The sequence below is a fragment of the Stenella coeruleoalba genome (genome assembly GCF_951394435.1).
Source record: "Stenella coeruleoalba genome assembly, chromosome: 8".
NCBI lineage: Eukaryota > Metazoa > Chordata > Mammalia > Artiodactyla > Delphinidae > Stenella > Stenella coeruleoalba.
Genome location: NC_137154.1, coordinates 38,200,670 through 38,217,363, shown reverse-complemented (window position 1 = coordinate 38,217,363; position 16,694 = coordinate 38,200,670). Strand labels below are relative to the sequence as shown.

Below are 16,694 nucleotides of genomic sequence, written 5' to 3'. Positions count from 1 at the left end.
TGGGGGCAATGGAGCATGGTAGGAGGGAGCGTCAGACCCCATCACACAGCATGGAGCACAGGGGCCAGCAGAGAGAGTCAACACTCTGGGGAAGGAGGAAGCCTGCACGTTCATTGAGCTCACCCCCAAACCCACAAGGCTTCCTAGGGCCTGCTCTCAGAATTCCTGAATCATCCCAGCATCCAAGGCCAGGAAGGAGGAATTGACTTTCCCAGCAATGGACACACAACTTTGTCCACAGCTGGAGGGGCATGATGGGTCATTATGGACGTGTGACCGAGTCATTCTGCCTCCCCTCCTAAAGACTACCCCCACCTCTGTGCACAGGTTCCCCATCTAGGATATGGGGACTCACCCCCAGAGCAGTCTGTGAGCCACTTGAGAAAATGGTTTTCACTACTTCAGAGTTCTGCTTGATTCCTTCCTACCCCATTCACTAGACTCTCAGCTCAGTTGATAGATGAATCCCTACTATCATATTATCAATTCAGACAATTCCCCAAGAGGAGCCAGAAACATTCTACCCAATGGCAGCTTGCTAGACTAAGGGCATGGCCTCTCACAGGGACCATCATAATAGGCATGGCCATTCTACTAGTTTAAAAAAAAACACCAGTGTTAAGATTTTAGAGCTAGGGCTCCTGGGTGGGGCAGGCAGAGATGACAGTTTCTGTCCCATTCCCAAGAAAAAAGTACCTGCTTACTGATGCAGAAAGGCAAGCTGCCCCACAGCATTGCCTACTGATCACACACTAGCCTTCTCCGTACGTGTTACTTAGCTGTGTGTGAATCTGCCTGCCTGCCAGATGGCGGGCTCCTACAAGTAGGGCTGGTCTCCGTGATTTACTCAAGCCGTCCTGGGAAAAGGATTCAGTCAGAAACATGAATCCTTCAGGCGCTGGAATAGACTTTGTGAGGTCACAGGCCTGGGCGCCTTGAGACCCAGAGGGCTCAAGAAGACACTGAATAGTTATCTTTTCAAATAAGGGGAACTTTTTGCATTGCTGATCAAGGCCATAGAGGGCCACTTGTATTACCTGGGGGCTTCGCTCCAGCTGCTGGGAGACAAAGCATCTCACATGACTCTAGAAAAAATGTCAATGGATTTTCAGAGCCAGCATGAGGGACATGATTCTGTTGTCCTTTAGCTGTCAGTTAAATTCATGGCAGATATTCCTTCTGGTCCAGACTGAGAGGAGAGGCAGATGGGGTGGATGCGCTCTTGCTTCTACCTAGATGCAATTTTTCTCTCTTTTGGAAATGAAATGAAAAGCAAAACACCAGCTATTTCTGGAATGACTGGACTAATGAATAGAGGAAAATAAGCTTTCCTATTCACCAAGAGTGATTTTCGAGTGACATGATTTCTGATGGGAGGTGTGTGTGGAGGAGAGGCTAGTTCTTTTACATTTATCTAGTTATTAGTGCCTGGAAAAGATTTTACCTGTACATCTCCTTTTATTATTTTTTCAAATAAAATCCTCTGTGTGCGTGTCTCATAACCTGCACCCAACTTGATTTTTCACTGTCTGACCTTGGCTTCTGGTCTTGGCCTCTGGTTCTACTTGACAGAGAAACAAAGCAGAAGTTTCCTGCCATGGCTCTGTCCTGTCCCGTGCCCAGTGGGGCTGGTGCCGACCCAGCAGTGCCTGATGGTACCTGGGAAGGTCTCAGCCCATGAATACCTCCCCCACGATGCCACTGTGACAGCGCCCTGCCATCTGACATCAGTCTGACAGAGAGGCACAGACAGGGTTAGCCCCCCACCAGTGAACAGGCGGTCACACTGTTGAGAGACGACAGGAGAAGAAACAATGTTTGGAAAAGGTCAAAACCAACAGCAAACTCAGCAGCAAACAGCACCCAGTCCTGGCCTACCTTCCGGATGGTTGGGAATTTGCCATCGTAGCGATAAAACCATCCAAAGGCTATAAGAACACAGAGAACAAAGCAATGAGATGCAGTTCAGCTCAGCCAGAGCATCCGTGGGCAGCAGCCAGGAGGAGTTGGGTTCCCAAGGAACTCGCGGCTTTGTGAGATGAAGAGCAGCCTCGGCAAATTCAACAGCAGAACCGCACCCTCTATCTGACTCTCCACTTACCTGGCCTCACCTGGGTTGTAAAGCAGGCCCAAGACCACCTGAGAAAGGGCCCGATTCCCAGGCCCCGGGCCACTGTCAGCTGCCTCCCCCAGGACACTGGCTTCAGCAGTCAGTGCCAGAAAGTCAAAGAGAAAGCCCCTTGTAGAAGGATGCGCTTTTCCCCATCACAGCCACAGTCTGCAAACACAAAGCCCCATTGAACGAGGCCTCTCCTGACTGGCGTCAGGTTCCTCCATCCAAGAAACAACCCGAAACAAAAGGGAGCCTGGGTCTCTGCCTAGAACGACTGTCAGACAGAACAAAACTGTCTTGTCTCACAGAGCAGGCCACGTCCTCTGCTTTCAACCGCGAAAGAGAAGGCTCTGGCAGGGTCAGCTCAGGGAAGGACGCTCAAGCAGCAGTGGGCAGGAGATCTGCCCCCAGAAAAGCATATCCCCACCCAGGCCAGATCACCAGCCCCCTGCCTTCCCCAGGCAACAGCATGACGGATGGGCTAATACCTCAAGGCTGAAGCTCCCTGGCCAGAAGTGATGGCTTAATTACCCACCCTTGACCAGCCTGAGCTCTGGAACGGGATCTAGAAAGCCCCCGCTAGACCCAGCACTATCCTCTTAGTTGCTGGATGTTGGGGAGGTCTAGGGAGTCTTGGGGGAGAGGCCAGAGCAGCAGAGAAAGAATTTAGGCTTGGGTAGTATTAAATACTTGAACCAGCAGTTCCAGCTGACATTTCAGCCTGGCCGTGAGTCTTGTCCTTAAGGTATTGTATGCAGTGCTTGGACCAAGCCGGGGCTTGGAGGAGCTTCCCGGACTCCAGGAGTCCCTACCACATATTGGACCCTCAGAGCTGGGTGTCTGCAGGGCTGGCAGGAGGAGGCGGGCAGGGCAAACAGAGCAGCAAGGCCAGGGAGCGAAGCGGGGGCCGCAAACCTGCTCTCCCTGCTTTTCCGTGCCTCCGTCCAGGTCATCTGCTGGGTCAAACTCGGGGTCCACTCCCAGATCATCTACCCAGGAAAAGAGGAGGAAGCTGGTGAACCAAGAAGGACTTGGGAGATCAAGAGGCCAGAGGTGCTTGGGTGTGCCTGGGGGCCTGTGACCAGCTTACTCCATGGGAGAGCTGGGAGGTCAGGGGCGAGAACAGGGCTCAGGAATCCAGAGCAAAGGTTTCTTGCTCTGGGATGGTGCGTGCAGTGCTTTCAACCTCGGTAGTTCTCATTTCTCCATCTGTAAAATGGGCTCACAACAGGGGCCTCTGATCTGACAGCAGCATGAGATCCATTTTGCAGGGGGTTTGGTTGAAACAGGAGGTGCAGTACTGATGACAGGAATATCTGAGTACTATACACGTTTGATGCCAAGGGCTTGCAATGGGAAACAGATCCTCCCAGCTTCTTCTCATCACCCTTGGAGCTCTGGGTCCCCAGGGAATGTCAGAACTGTGTGTGGGGGCAGCAGACAGAAGTTTGGGATCCTGAGGAGGTGAGGAGGTCCCAAGGGGTAAAAGGGGCGCGTGTGCTTAGAAAGACATGAATTCTGACCTAATGTGGAGAATAGCAAACTGTCCTTTCCAGTGATTGCTAACCTGGACTCTGGCCTCCCTGGTGCCCTGGAAAGTAGTGTTTGAGTCTGCTATGAGCTGCTTATTAATATTTCAAACTATTAATTAGAAGAGCTGGCCTATTAACCTATGAAAAGGCTATACGTAAGTTCCTTTGCTTTTGGCTCGGTTTATATTTACTCAACAATGCAACACTGATGCTTTCTTGCTAACAAGAGGGACTGCTTAATAAAACAGTGAATACAAATGATTACTTAATAGTGTAGTAGGAAAAAACTCAACTTCCAAACCATGGGGTCTAATGGGATTGGGGGCTAATAGATGGGGTTCTTGATGAGAAGGCTGGAAAGCTCTTATTTAAACTTCTTATCTTTCAAGCCTCCTTCCAGCTCTGGGAACCTTAATTACCCCTCTGCCCCCTTTTGCTTTTGCTAAGGAAAGCTATTCTGGGGCCTCTGTGACTGTACGTCCTGGCTTTGAGGGCTCAGTGCAATGTTGAGGTTCTGCTCAACATTGAGGTCGGTCGTGGGTAGGCAGGCAGAGCCCCTGGGAAGCAGGCGGGGAGGGGAGCAGTCGGTCCCCCCTGATCATTAGGATGAGTGGCTTCGTTTTCCAGGCAAGAGATGCTTCACACTCTTTCCTGTCTGTTCAAAAATGCTGGCTCCACACAGGCACAAGACACCTGAGTCAGGTAGAACCTGTCAGCTGACTGGACCCCCAGATTGAAGAGTGGTCAGGGAGGGGCTGGCTGCAGCCTGGCCTGTCGGCCCTAAAAGGCAGAGACCATTCCAGCCTTCGAGGAATGGGGAAAAGGTGGGAACTGAGCTGGCCCAGAGGCCTTCCTGCACTTCCTGCCTAATCTCCAAAGTAAAATTAAACTGCCGATGCAGATGCAAATGGATGGCGGTGGCCTGGCTGCCTCAGCTCAGGCCGGCAGAGCCTGGTCCTCAATCACTTGCTTCCTCCCGTTCCCTTAGAAGACATTTACATCTCCAGCAAAGGGAAAGCTTTTGCTCCTTTTATTCAAGAAGCTTGATTTGGTCGAAAAGCACTGAATAAATAGCTAGAGAAAGGGCTTTTATTTTTCACAGTTCCTGAGAGGGTGTGTTTGCTTTGAGGCCAAGACCCAATTTCTAGGAAGGTACTAAATTGACTGGGATTACTTTCATGAGAAGCAATTAAAATCGATTTCTCTCTTTCGGAAGCTCCTATTTCACTCCAAAGAACAAATTAGCTACCTGTCTAAGGCACAGATTATTCGCCGGGAATCTAGCTCTGGCCACATCCTCAACTCATACCGAATGTCATGGGGGCGGCTGATGAGAAAGTGCTTTGTCCTTCGGAGAGGATCCGAGATGACATTGCCCCGGTTCCAGCAAGAAATGTGCTGGGAGATGCTTGCCCTGCACCAGGGAGGGGTGACGTGGAACCATCCAGATGCCCTGCGCCTCTTGTTGACCCAAGTGGCCTGGGTTGGCAAGTTGATGTCCCTCTAGGGCTCGAGTATGATTCAAAGTTGGGGCCAAAGCTGTCCGGACCCCATCACAGGATCCCAAATGGCTGCTGCACAGGGGAAGTGGGGGAACCTTGGTGCTTAGGTGCAGACTTGCCTCATACTGGGAGGGTCCAAGGTCGGCTGAGCACAGTCAGCTGGAGTAGAATCTGCCTTGTGTCAAGTACAAATCGAAACAGCTGTCAAGTCAGCGAGTAAAGGCCCAACCAGGCATCCTGGACCTGTGACTGCCACGGCCCCCCAAGCTGCCTGGCTCCTGGCTCCCCACCACTACCCCACTGAAGAAGCACTGAGACTGAGCCCCCAACCCTGCCCTGGTGGTGTGAGCTGCCCCTTGTAGAGACGTGACATCCTGGGAGTTGGGGTGGAGAGCAGGTGGACGGGGGAGCACGTGGTGGGGGCCTGGACTTCAAGTGGACATGGGAACACAGGACAGAGGAAGAAAGGAGATGGGAAGGGCAGAGGTTGCTGAGGCCCAAGGATGGCTGCAGTTTGGTGCCTGGGAGTGTCACACAGTTCTCTCCCCGGCTCCATCCTCGGAGTGGCATGACTGCAGTCCACACACAGGGATGCAGGCGGTAGGGGCACTTCGGTAAGCTCCTCCTGCAATTGCTCACCAGCCTTGGACCACCAGAGTCCTTCTCTCACGTGAGCCCCTTCCCCTCTTTCTTGCTGTTTTACCCCAGCCCCAATTCAGAACCGGGCAAGAGGAGGACACAACACCTGACACACTAGGATGATAATCCCATCAGCAGTTCGCTTTTGCCACAGCTCTCCAGCCCTTCTTCAGAAGTCCAAGGGCACATGCCTGAGTCTGTGTCATGGGGGAGAGCCTGGCAGCAGGCCCCCAGGACAAGGAAGGCAGGCAGATCCCAGCCATCCCAATGCCCTGGCAGACAGCTCCTGGCAACTGGCTGCCCCTCCATGAAGAGAGAGCCATGGCCTGTTCACCTGGGCAGGTGGTGGTGAGTGGCGGGAGACCTCTATCTTTGTCTAGACATCCCCAGCCCCAGAAGGAAGCCCCCTCTCCCCTGGCACATGATACATACACTTTGGCTTGCGAAGGGGTACTGGGTGCAACTCGGTGGTGATGGTTTTAGACGACAGGAGCTGTTCCTTTGAGCCCCAGTCTTCTTCCCACTGCTTCTTAAAATTCTCTTCCTCCTCCACGATCCTGAAATAAGACGCCTGTGACTGGAGTCAGAACCTTTGCAGGCCTGCCTTCTGCCTATTGGGGAACGCCAACCAGCCTGGGGAGAAGCCACGTGGTTGTAGCTGTGACGAAAACGAGTCCCTGGCACTTGTATTCTAAATCAGGTGTGAATGCCACCCTGACAGTTACAAGACTGTATTCCAGTTACCCTAATATGATGGGTTTTACTAGGATTATGGAATGACCACAAATAAAGGACGGTCCACAAGGGGACAAGAGGGCCAGGTAAACTGGGCCTGGAGGTGGCCTCTGGGGCCGCACTCCCGCGAGTACACTCACGTCCACGCACAGACATGTGTGTGCAGACACATGGGGCCAAGGCACTCACTGTTCCATCTCCTTCCGGTATCTCTCATTTTCCTCTGCTGCCTTCTGGGCAATTTCCTTTTTCCTTCTGAAACACAAATGCAAGTTGGCATGTTGGAGTCTATGTCAGAGAAGTTAACTCTTCCTTGCAGCTAACCTCTGATTTGAGAAAAGTTTTAAATATTCCTTCCAGGCTCCTTTCCAAGGATGCCTGGACCAAATTTGGATGCTGGGAAAGAGGATCCAGAAAAGTCTGGATCCTGTGCTCTTGTGTGGTTTCGTCTGGCACTGCTGAGCAGAGATTCTGCACTGCGGGAGACTGGAGGCAGTTCAGTGCAGGCCACATGCCATGCAGCCACCTCTAAACACCAGCATAAAGTGACTGACTGAGTGAGGTCCTCCCAGAGGAGGGCCCCAGACCCCAGGGGCAAAGCCGGGGCTGCTAAGCAAGGCCAGAGTAATGGGCAGAGGTACCACCCAGGGTGGTTCTTCAGGCAAATTCTGTGAAGGGAGAGGTGGAAAGATCCTGTCCACTTTCCTTTCCCAAATTCTTATTATGCTCATAGAATGTATCTGGATTGGGATTTTGACAATAGTTTTTGACTTATGAATTCTCTCAGTCATCATCCCAGCCACTCTGGGGTTGGTGGGGGGTAGTTCTGATCACCATAGATGGGGCAGCCAAACTGCCTGGGTATGAATTCCACAGCTTAGCCATGTCTGACTTTGTACACAAGTGGTGTAACCTCTCTGAGTCTCAGTCTCCTCACCTATAAAATGGGTTAATACCATCTATCTCCCAGGGCTATTATGGGAATTCAGTTGAGGAACGTAAACAAGGCCCTAATACAATGCCAGCCACATGGCTGGCACTTGACAAATGTTAGTTATTGCTAGTAGCATCCTATTTTCCATATTCCTGGGTCTTGGAAATCAAGGGCTTTCCTTGGCAAGGAGGGAGGAGCCTCATGGTCTGGAGGCAGGGAATGCTTCCACTGAGCATCACTGAACCCATCCGGTCTGAAGACAGGCCTCGAGGGAGAGAATAAAGTCAGCTCAGGATGCAGTGGGCAGGAAGAAAGGCAGGTGGGATGGTACAGTGGTCTGGGAGGGCAGGGCAGGGGCCTCCTGGCTGGCCACACTCACTGCCGCTCCATCTCCTGCTGCTCCCGGAGGATCTTGTTGGATTCCATCGCCAGCCGCTTCTGCATCAGAAGCTCCTGTCGCTGCAGCTCGCGCTGCCGGAACTCTTCCAGCCGCTCCCGGTCTGTCATGAACAGCTCCCGGCCCTCATGGGGAGAAAAGAGGTGCCTTGCTCAGTCCCCTGGGAACCTAGAAGTCCACTGCCAGAGTTTGAGGGCCAAGATTTGGGTTGCCTTCTCATCTCCGTGGCCCCCCATGTCAGGCATTGTGGCTCCTGCTCTGTCTGACCCAAGCTTCTGGCTGGGCAGAAATCCTCCCCAGCTGCTATCAGAGCTTCAGGGAAGGAGACCCCTTGGCCTTTCCCACGAGTGTGTGTCAGAGATCAGGGGTCTGAGCAGCTGGGCTGCAGGTCAGGGGTCACGGGGCCCCCACCAGCTCGTTCTGGACTTACAGCTCCGGCTACGATGGAGATGGTCAGGCTGCGGCTACTCTTCAGCACGTTCACGGCCTGTGGGGACAGGCAGATAGTCAGCTGAGACCTGACAGATCAGAGTAGTTGAGGCCTCTGGAGAGCACAGAAGGTTTCAGACATTGTGGCAAGGGGGACGTAGGTGAGAAGAGGACAGCAGAGAGGATCGCAGCCAGAAGGTGAAAAACCCACATCTCACCTCCTTGTGGTCCAGGTTGGAGAAGTCGATGCCATTGACTTCGACAATCTGGTCCCCTGGCTGGTGGAGAAACGGAGAGGGATCAGCATGTTTGTATTATCTGTACACTCAGTCTGTTGGAAGAGCTCCCCCTGGAGGTCAGCATCAGACGTTGGGTCTTCAAGTAGCTGTACCTCAACTCTTCCGAAAGAGCAGAGTTCCAATAGGGTCCTCCCAGGGCTCCTCCACCCCATATCTCTTTCATCAGTTGTCAAATATTACACCTTTATAAGTTCATTACTTTGGCTGAATTTACGACATTTGCTTTAAAAACTCAGTTTGTAGACTTACGAGCCTTTAAGCTTCTCATATAGTAGATTCTGTGTGGAATCATAATAATAATTAGTATAATAGCTAACGTTAATCGATCCCTCAGTAGGTACCAGACACAGTTCTAAGCACATGTATTAATACATTTAATCTACACAATGACCCCAGAAGGAAGGCTAGTACCCCCATTTTACAGGATAGGAAACTGAAGCAGAGAAAGAGGAAATAACTTGTCCAAAGAAGAGGTTAAGAGTTCTATCTAGCTCTGGAATCAGACCACCTAGGTTTGAATCCCAGCCCTGCCATACTACGTACATGATCTTGGAAAGATCTTTCTCTGGCTCTCAGTTTCCTCATCTGTAAAATGAGGCTAACGATAGTACCTAATTTTCAGAGTTCTTATACATTTTAAAGGGCTTAGAACAATGTCCAATCCAGTTAACGCTCAATGAATGTCAATTCTGATTATTATTACTACATCCCAAGCTCAGGACCAAAGGCTCTCAGAGCTGGAGAAGGGCTGGAGAAAGGCTCAAATGTCACCCGCTCTGTGAAGCCTTCCCTTTGGGGGTTAGTAGGAATCATCAGCCAGTGAGTGTTGAGAGAGGGCTGTGTGGGAAAGCACGTGCTCCATCCCTGTGCGATCACAGTCTGACCCTGCACCCCACAGGGGCCCCACTGGGGCAGGCCCAGGGTCACTCACCTCCAGCCCCACCTCAGCAGACAGGGAGCCAGGCTTCACGTGGCTGATGAAGATGCCAGGTTTCTGGATGGGGCCGCTGGAAATGCTGTGGGAGATTCGGGAGATGAGGTGAGCCTCTGCTCCTCAGTGCTTGCTCATTTGCAATGACCGGCCCCCATGCCTGTGTGTCCAGGTCACGCATGAGCTCAGTACCCAAGCCCTCTGTCATCTACCTGTTCAGCCTCTGTCTACCTGTCCAGCCTCATTTCCCTGTGGCAACTACCAACAGAAAGCTACGTCTAATTCCCCCTACCCAACCTCTCATCCAACCTATTGCATATGCTGTTTCTTCTCTCTTTCTAGCATTTTCCTATGCATTCCTCAACACTCAAATGTTATCTCCTCTCCAAGGTTTTAACCAATCTCCTTATTCTATCCCCTGACTAAGCTGGTTGCTCCCTTCCCCGTGCTCCTAAAACACCTACAGCAAGGATGGCACTTGTACTGTTTGTTAATCTCCCCTCCCAGATCTGTGGCAGATATCACTAATCAATCGCCACACTCTTTTCCACCTACGCCTAGATACAGCATTAAAGTTCTTTTCAAAATAGTACTCCAGGGCAGCCACCACTAACTGACTAGAGAGAGCACAGGATGGAAAACTTATTTGCCACGCCTGACCCAGAATGCAGCTCCGTGACAGAGTCCCTCAAAACTGGAACTATTTATGTGGTTGGCTTCTATATTAAGCTATAATTTCTTAGAAAGGAGGGACTTTTTTTTTTTTTAATCACTTATGCTTGTCAGAAATGTGATGGAATGGAAATAAGAAGAATAACTTAGGGAATTCTCTGGTGGTCCAGTGGTTAGGACTCTGCGCTTTCGCTGCCGAAGGCCCAGATTCAATCTCTGGTCGGGGAACTAGGATCGCACAAGCCTCGTGGTGCGGTCAAAAAAAAAAAAGACAAATAATAATAGCTAATATTTATGAACTGCTTACTACCTGCCAGGCACTAAGCTTGGTACTTCATTCTGTCATCTCACTCTTCCTCACAACAGCCTTGTGATATGGGGACTATTACTGCTGATTTATAGAGAAAGAAACTGAGGGGACTTCCCTGGTGGCACAGTGGTTAAGACTCTGTGCTCCCAATGCAGGGAGCCCGGATTTGATCCCTGGTCAGGGAACTAGATCCCACATGCATGCCGCAACTAAGAATTCGCATGCCACAACTAAGGAGTCCACGTGCCGCAACTAAGGAGCTGGCGAGCTGCAACTAAGGAGCCCACCTGCCGCAACTAAGACCTGATGCAACCAAAACAAACAAACAAACAAATAAATAAATAAAAGAAACTGAGGGTCAGGGTGGTTAAGTAACTAGTCCAAGGTTCTAGAGCTCATAGGTGGCACAGCAGGGCCTAGATCTCTAACTGCAGTACCCGTGTGCTTAACAAGAATGCCCCATGAGACTCAATGCCTGTTTGCAACTCCCTGGCTGCCTCCTAAGGAAGCCACAAGGTAATAAGTGAGAAGGGAACTGTGACAGAGATGATCAGCTTGACAGGTTCCTTTTGCATGACTTGAGGGCCCACCAAAGGAACATGGCTCTGCCTTTGGGCCTCAGTTTCCTCCTCTGTAAAATGGGCCTGTTAGAGCTGTCCCTCTGGCCCTACAGGGCTGTTGTGAAGCTCAGAGGGGAAAACAAGCACCAAGAAGTGTCATCACTAGTGGACAAAAGTCTCCTCAGAAGCAGCAGTGAGAAAGGGGAGTGGTGTGAGGGACCTATTGGGGTCTGCTGGCCATGAGTGAGCCCCAGGGCGTACCTGCCACCCACCTGCAGCCAAGGCCCCGGGAGCCCACCAGGCTGATGAAGACCTTCTTCTCCTTGTTCTCCTGACTGCTGGGGGAGCCCAGGCTGGTCTGCCCACCCTGAGGGAGGGAGACGATAAGGTCACCGGGTGTCCGCATTGTGCAAGGGGCCTCTTGTGCTCACAAGGCCTTCGGGGCGAGCGATGCTGTCCCCACGTGAGCCCGACTGCCGTTTTGTCCCTGGGAGTGTGCGTCTATACCAGCTGGGCCACCACCCACAGGGGCATTCTGGATGTGTTGGGGGCCTATATGAAGCCCCTGAGGACACATCCCTAGAGAAGGCCTTCCTTCAGGACCAGCTACCCCATCCAGCCCCCATCACCGGCGGTCCTGCCCTTACCCCAGATTCCGACACAAACTGATCCACATACTGCCATTTGAGGGGCTCATCGGGAGAGCTGATGGCAGGGGAGAGTAGAAGGCGGGTCATTAGAGAGAGATGTTTGAGGCACCAGGCCCCAAATCCAAATCTTCCCCATCTGAAGCCTGCACCATCACTGGCCCAGGGGCAGTGCTGGCCAGACCCCAGGCTGATCCAGGACCCTGAGCCCATAGGGAGGAGTCTGCCTGCAGAGGAGGGTCCTGCTCACCTCTTCACAGGGATCAGGCCGATGTCTGTGGGAGAAAGGCATGGGGGTTAGGATGGCTCCTCTGCCCTTCCTTCCTCCCCTAGGAGCTGGGTACCACCAGGTGCCCCACCCTGCCCCACCGTCAGCACCCCCGTGCTCTGGCCTCACTCACGTCTCACTTTGATGGACACAGTCTTCTTGGTGCGGATGAGGTTGATGACCTCCTCATGGGTGCAGGAGGCGATGGAATACCCATTGATCCGGACGATCTCATCCCCTACCTTAACCACAGGCAGAGAGAAGACGCACCGGGGTGAGGAAGCATCGGGCAGCTGGGCAGGCTCATGGCCAGATATTCCTGGCCTGCTCTCCAGAAGTCTTTCTGCCCATTTTACAGATGGGGGAACCAAGATGGGGGCGAGGGGCACAGAGAGCGGGTAGCAGAGCTGGGAGGAGAAGTCAGGATTCTGTACCCTCACTCTGTCCCTTCCACCCACTGGGGCACCATCAGGTTCTGGAATTCATGCGAAGGGCGACCCTCCAACAAGATTCAAGCAGCTCTTCCCTGGCCTTTGTCCTCTGAGCACCTTGGCCCTGGGGATCAGTCCTGAAGCTCCCCATTTAATAACTACGGGGCTGGAAGGATCCTCAGACATCAGTTGAAACTGAGGCCCAGGAGGTGATGTTTTGTCCACAGTCACAATCATTAGCTACAGAGCAGGGACTGGATCGTGGATGACCCGACCCTCTCCAGCCTGAGGCCAGGGCAGGTCAGCTGGCGGACTACCTCACACCACACATGCTGACCCTTTAGAGACTTGTTAGTAAGTGTAGGGGACGCAGCTTGACTCTCAGTGAGGTCTGGGGGCTGGGTGGGCACATAGCCTCTGAGGGGTCCTCCAGGCCAACACCTACCCTTTACAACAACCCCCAGAGTCACCTTCTCCCTATTGTCACCCAAACACTTCCCTTCCACACCTGGACCCAGACCCCCGTCTTCTCAGTGGTCTGGCAAGGGGCTCAAAGAGGCGCGACAGGGGCAGGGGGGGCGGTCACTAAGGACCCCTCTAGGTTTCTGGGGCCTTCTCATGGAAGGAGGATGGCTGGATGGCCTCCTTGCAGCAGTTCTTCACAACAACTCTGCGTGTCTGTTAATCAGATGAGGAAACTGAGGCTCAGAGAGGTGAGGTGACTTGCTCAAGGTCACCCAGCTAGTGAACAGTGCTGCTGAGATTTGACATCAGGGCTCCCTGACAGACAAGTGTTGTCTCTTGGGTGTCTGGAAGCAGAAGAGAAGGGACTCTGGCCAAGCTTGGCTGCGGTTCCCTGTGTCCTGTCCTCTCTGGATCCTTGCCACCTGACAGAGCCCTCAAGTCCCATAGGAAAGGCAGGGATAACTCTGTCCATTTTACAGCTGGGACAACCAAGGCACACAGAATTATTCTCTAGCCTTGGACTATACAGCAAGTTGTGCAGGGCAGAGGACGTAGGTTCAGACAGGATACACTTGGACAAAAATCTAAAATAACTCCAGTAGGGGGACAAGTGCAGAGATGGAGGAGTCCCAGGGCTGGGTCCAAGGCCCCCACTCGGGGCCCAGCCTCACAGGTCAAATCAACGGGACCTTCAGTTGAGCCAGGCTGTGTCTGAACATGCCCCTCCCCCGCCCTCAGACATGCGATCTCCCCAGAAACATGAACCCCACCCAGACAGGTGAATAGATGCAGATGTTTTCCCCAAGCTGCTCTGAGTGAAGCTCCCTGTGTTGTTCCAAAAGGGAACCTGCCCGGGACCCCAGTGGAACGATTCCCACACAACCCCCGGCTCAGCTTGCAGGATTGACTTTCCTCTCCCTCTCGCTCCCGCGTGGAGCCCTGCAAAAGGCCCTTTGTGCAAGGGCAACAGTGAAATGACGATCTGAGGGACAGCGGCACAAAGGAGAGATGAGCCCGTTAACCCGAGAAAGGGTTGATAATTCATAAGCCTGAGAAACAGGCAGGAAGGTAAAAGTCTACGTTTCATTAAAACGCCCTGAGGCCCCCAATCATGGAGGAATCGTTGAGAAGTGCTTGTCCTAGGAGGAGACCTCACCCTGGAAAAAAAAGAGGGCTCAGCTGACGCCAAGAGAAGAGCTCATTATGTTTTTTCTCTGGCTGTGTTTCTGGGCTGGAAAATGTGTGGCACAGGAGAGGAATAATGAAGGGGCTGAAATTTCAGACGCTACCAGTGAGCCGTGAGACAGGGATTTAGAACAAAGCGATGTCTGTCAGCTCCCAGTTTCCACCTCCCACTCCACGGTGTCTTGTACCATTAGCCGTCAGGGCCCCTGAAGCCCCTGGCTTGGCAGCCCAGATTGGGATGCTGGTAACAAACATGCTGGAAGCCCTGGGCGGGGGTGGGAGGGCCTCTTCTGTCTGGACATATAAAAACACAGCGCTGGGCTCTGGCAGGAGCGAGACCTGGAGGTCTGCCCATCTCTGCCCAGACACTGAGGCGTGGCGACCCCAAGGGAGGGGCCCCTGGGGTGCTGAAGAGAGATCCCTGGACTTGGCAGTCAGGAGACCCAGGTTCAAATCCTGGTTTTGCCACTTACTGGCTGTGTGACTCTAGTCAAGTCCCTGATCTTCTATCAACTCTGTAAAATGGGGATGAGAAAGCCCAGGCATACAGTGAGAACTGGCTGTCAACATGTTACCTGGCACATTATAGGTGTTTATTAAATCTCCCTCTCTGCTTGCTTAACAAACACACAGTGTTAACTGGTATATATAGAATGGATAAACAACAAGGTTCTATGGTACAGCACAGGGAACTATATTCAATATCCAGTGATAAACCATAATGGAAAAGAATATGGAAAAGAATGTATATATGTTTATGACTGAGTCACTTTGCTGTACAGCAATAATTAACACATCAATCAACTATACTTCAATAAAAAGAATTTAGAAAAAAATAGTACATTCATATGATTCAAATCAGCCAAATAATATTAAAAGACGTAGCCTTAAAAGACTCCATCTCACCTTATCCCCCATCCACTCCAGCTCCCCCTCCAACAAGTAACTGCTTTGCATTGTGTGTGTGTGTGTGTGTGTGTGTGTGTGTGTGTGTGTGTGTGTGTTTCCTTAAGCAAACACAAACAAATCATATATATTCTGGGAGCGTAAAATGCACGTTGTTTTCTGCAAACTAACACACAGCATTTATGTGCCAGATACTGATACAAGTACTTTGTAATATGAATTCATTTATTCCGGCCTAACAACCTGATGAGGTAAGTACTAGTATCATCATCCCATTTTACAGATGAGGAAACTGAGGCAGGGGGTTAAGTAATTTCATCAAAGTCACACAGCTAATGAATAGCAAAGCCAGGACATTCCAGCTCCAGAGTCTATGCTCTGAAGCACTGCACTATGCCAGTATTTCCTTTTCCCTTCCAGGGAGAAGGCTATGTGTCCAGAACTTCAGGTGTCAGGACATAATTATGCTCTTCCTTCAGACATAAGGGAGGTGGGGTGCAGTGCAGCAGGGGCAGCAACAGCTGGGAGCCAGGTTCTCAGCTCCACTCAAGAAAACAGGCAACACACTACTATACACAAAATAGATAAGGACATACTGTACAGCACAGGGAACTCTACCCAATACTCTATAATGGCCTATATGGGAAAAGAATCTAAAAAAGAGTGGATATATGTATATGTGTAACTGATTCACTTTGCTGTACACCTGAAGCTAAGACAACACTGTAAATCAACTCTACGCCAATAAAAACTGAAAGAAGAAAAAAGAAAACAGGCAAGTGCCTGCAGCCACACTTGTAGAGGCCCAAGGACACTCTGCCAGGATACGTCACCCTTTCCCTCTCCCAAAGGCTCAGAAGGGCGAGGTGACCATGTTACACCACACAGCCTAGTGAGTGAATGAGGCGGAGGCAGGAAGCCTGAGGGCTTGGTCCCCACATCCCCCGAGCTCTGCTCACTCACCTGGAGCCCGACGCTGTCTGCCTGGCCACCTTTGATGAGGTGGGAGATGAAGAGCCCGCAGCCAAACTCGAGGCCACCACGCACGCTGAGGCCGAGGCCTTCGGGGTGCAGCCGGTCCAGACGCACCTCCTTCAGCTTCCTGCCAAGGGAGGAGGGACTGGTGACGGCCCAGCTCTGGCCTGATGGCCAGCGCTGCCCCATCCACTCGTGAGCGACCCTGTCCATCCCAGGGTGACCTCTCCCCTGCCCCGCCTCCGGCCTGCGGCTCCCTCCGCACCTGGAGCGCCGGGGGGTTAGCTGGTCGTACTCCACCTGGTGCTTCAGCGGGATCAGAGGCCGGATGGCGTCAAACAGGGGCAGGCGGCTGGGCTCGTTGATGACCAGCTTCAGGTCTCCCACAAGCACGGCCACGTCCATGGTTCTGCAGAGACACAGGGACCCTGAAGCCTCCCCCTTAGCCATGACCTCTGAGACCCCAGGATTCCCAGAGGAAGCAGTCCTGGGCTGGGTCCCCACCCACTGGGCCCTGGCCTTGGATTGAGGAGAACTCTCCTGAAATGCCCAGAGCCCCTATCGATGGGTCGGATGCCTCAGAAGAGTCCGTTCTCCCATGTAAGTATCTCAAGGAAACCATCGAAGTAGGGGTTGTTCACTCATCCTGCGGATGAAATCAAGCCAGGATTCAAAGTCAGCTCTGCTACTTCTGAAGCCCAGCATCCTTCCAGACAGGAAACCTCTGTGAGATGGCGGTGAGCCCTCTCATCCCCTTGTTTCCT

The 16,694-nt window shown here is 52.1% G+C and overlaps 1 protein-coding gene across 6 annotated transcripts in view; it reads right to left on the bottom strand.

Annotated features, from left to right (window-relative positions):
- Positions 1 to 16,694, bottom strand: part of USH1C (USH1 protein network component harmonin) — a gene marked incomplete at its 3' end in the record, with an annotated part of 52,435 nt that overhangs the window by 23,469 nt on the left and 12,272 nt on the right. For 2 of the 6 annotated variants that reach the window (XM_079928074.1, XM_079928073.1), the window contains exons 3-15: positions 16,196 to 16,339; positions 15,915 to 16,057; positions 12,102 to 12,206; positions 11,951 to 11,975; positions 11,701 to 11,758; positions 11,326 to 11,420; positions 9,512 to 9,596; positions 8,500 to 8,559; positions 8,283 to 8,339; positions 7,835 to 7,977; positions 6,711 to 6,776; positions 6,219 to 6,343; positions 1,879 to 1,928 (exon numbers count right to left, since the gene is read on the bottom strand). In XM_079928074.1, coding sequence (XP_079784200.1) covers positions 1,879 to 1,928; positions 6,219 to 6,343; positions 6,711 to 6,776; positions 7,835 to 7,977; positions 8,283 to 8,339; positions 8,500 to 8,559; positions 9,512 to 9,596; positions 11,326 to 11,420; positions 11,701 to 11,758; positions 11,951 to 11,975; positions 12,102 to 12,206; positions 15,915 to 16,057; positions 16,196 to 16,339 — 1,156 coding nt within the window. Of the gene's footprint in view, positions 1 to 1,878; positions 1,929 to 3,028; positions 3,103 to 6,218; positions 6,358 to 6,710; positions 6,777 to 7,834; positions 7,978 to 8,282; positions 8,340 to 8,499; positions 8,560 to 9,511; positions 9,597 to 11,325; positions 11,421 to 11,700; positions 11,759 to 11,950; positions 11,976 to 12,101; positions 12,211 to 15,914; positions 16,058 to 16,195; positions 16,340 to 16,694 lie in introns of all 6 variants that reach the window. The other 4 variants (XM_079928075.1, XM_079928077.1, XM_079928072.1 and 1 more) reach the window with 3 other exon arrangements.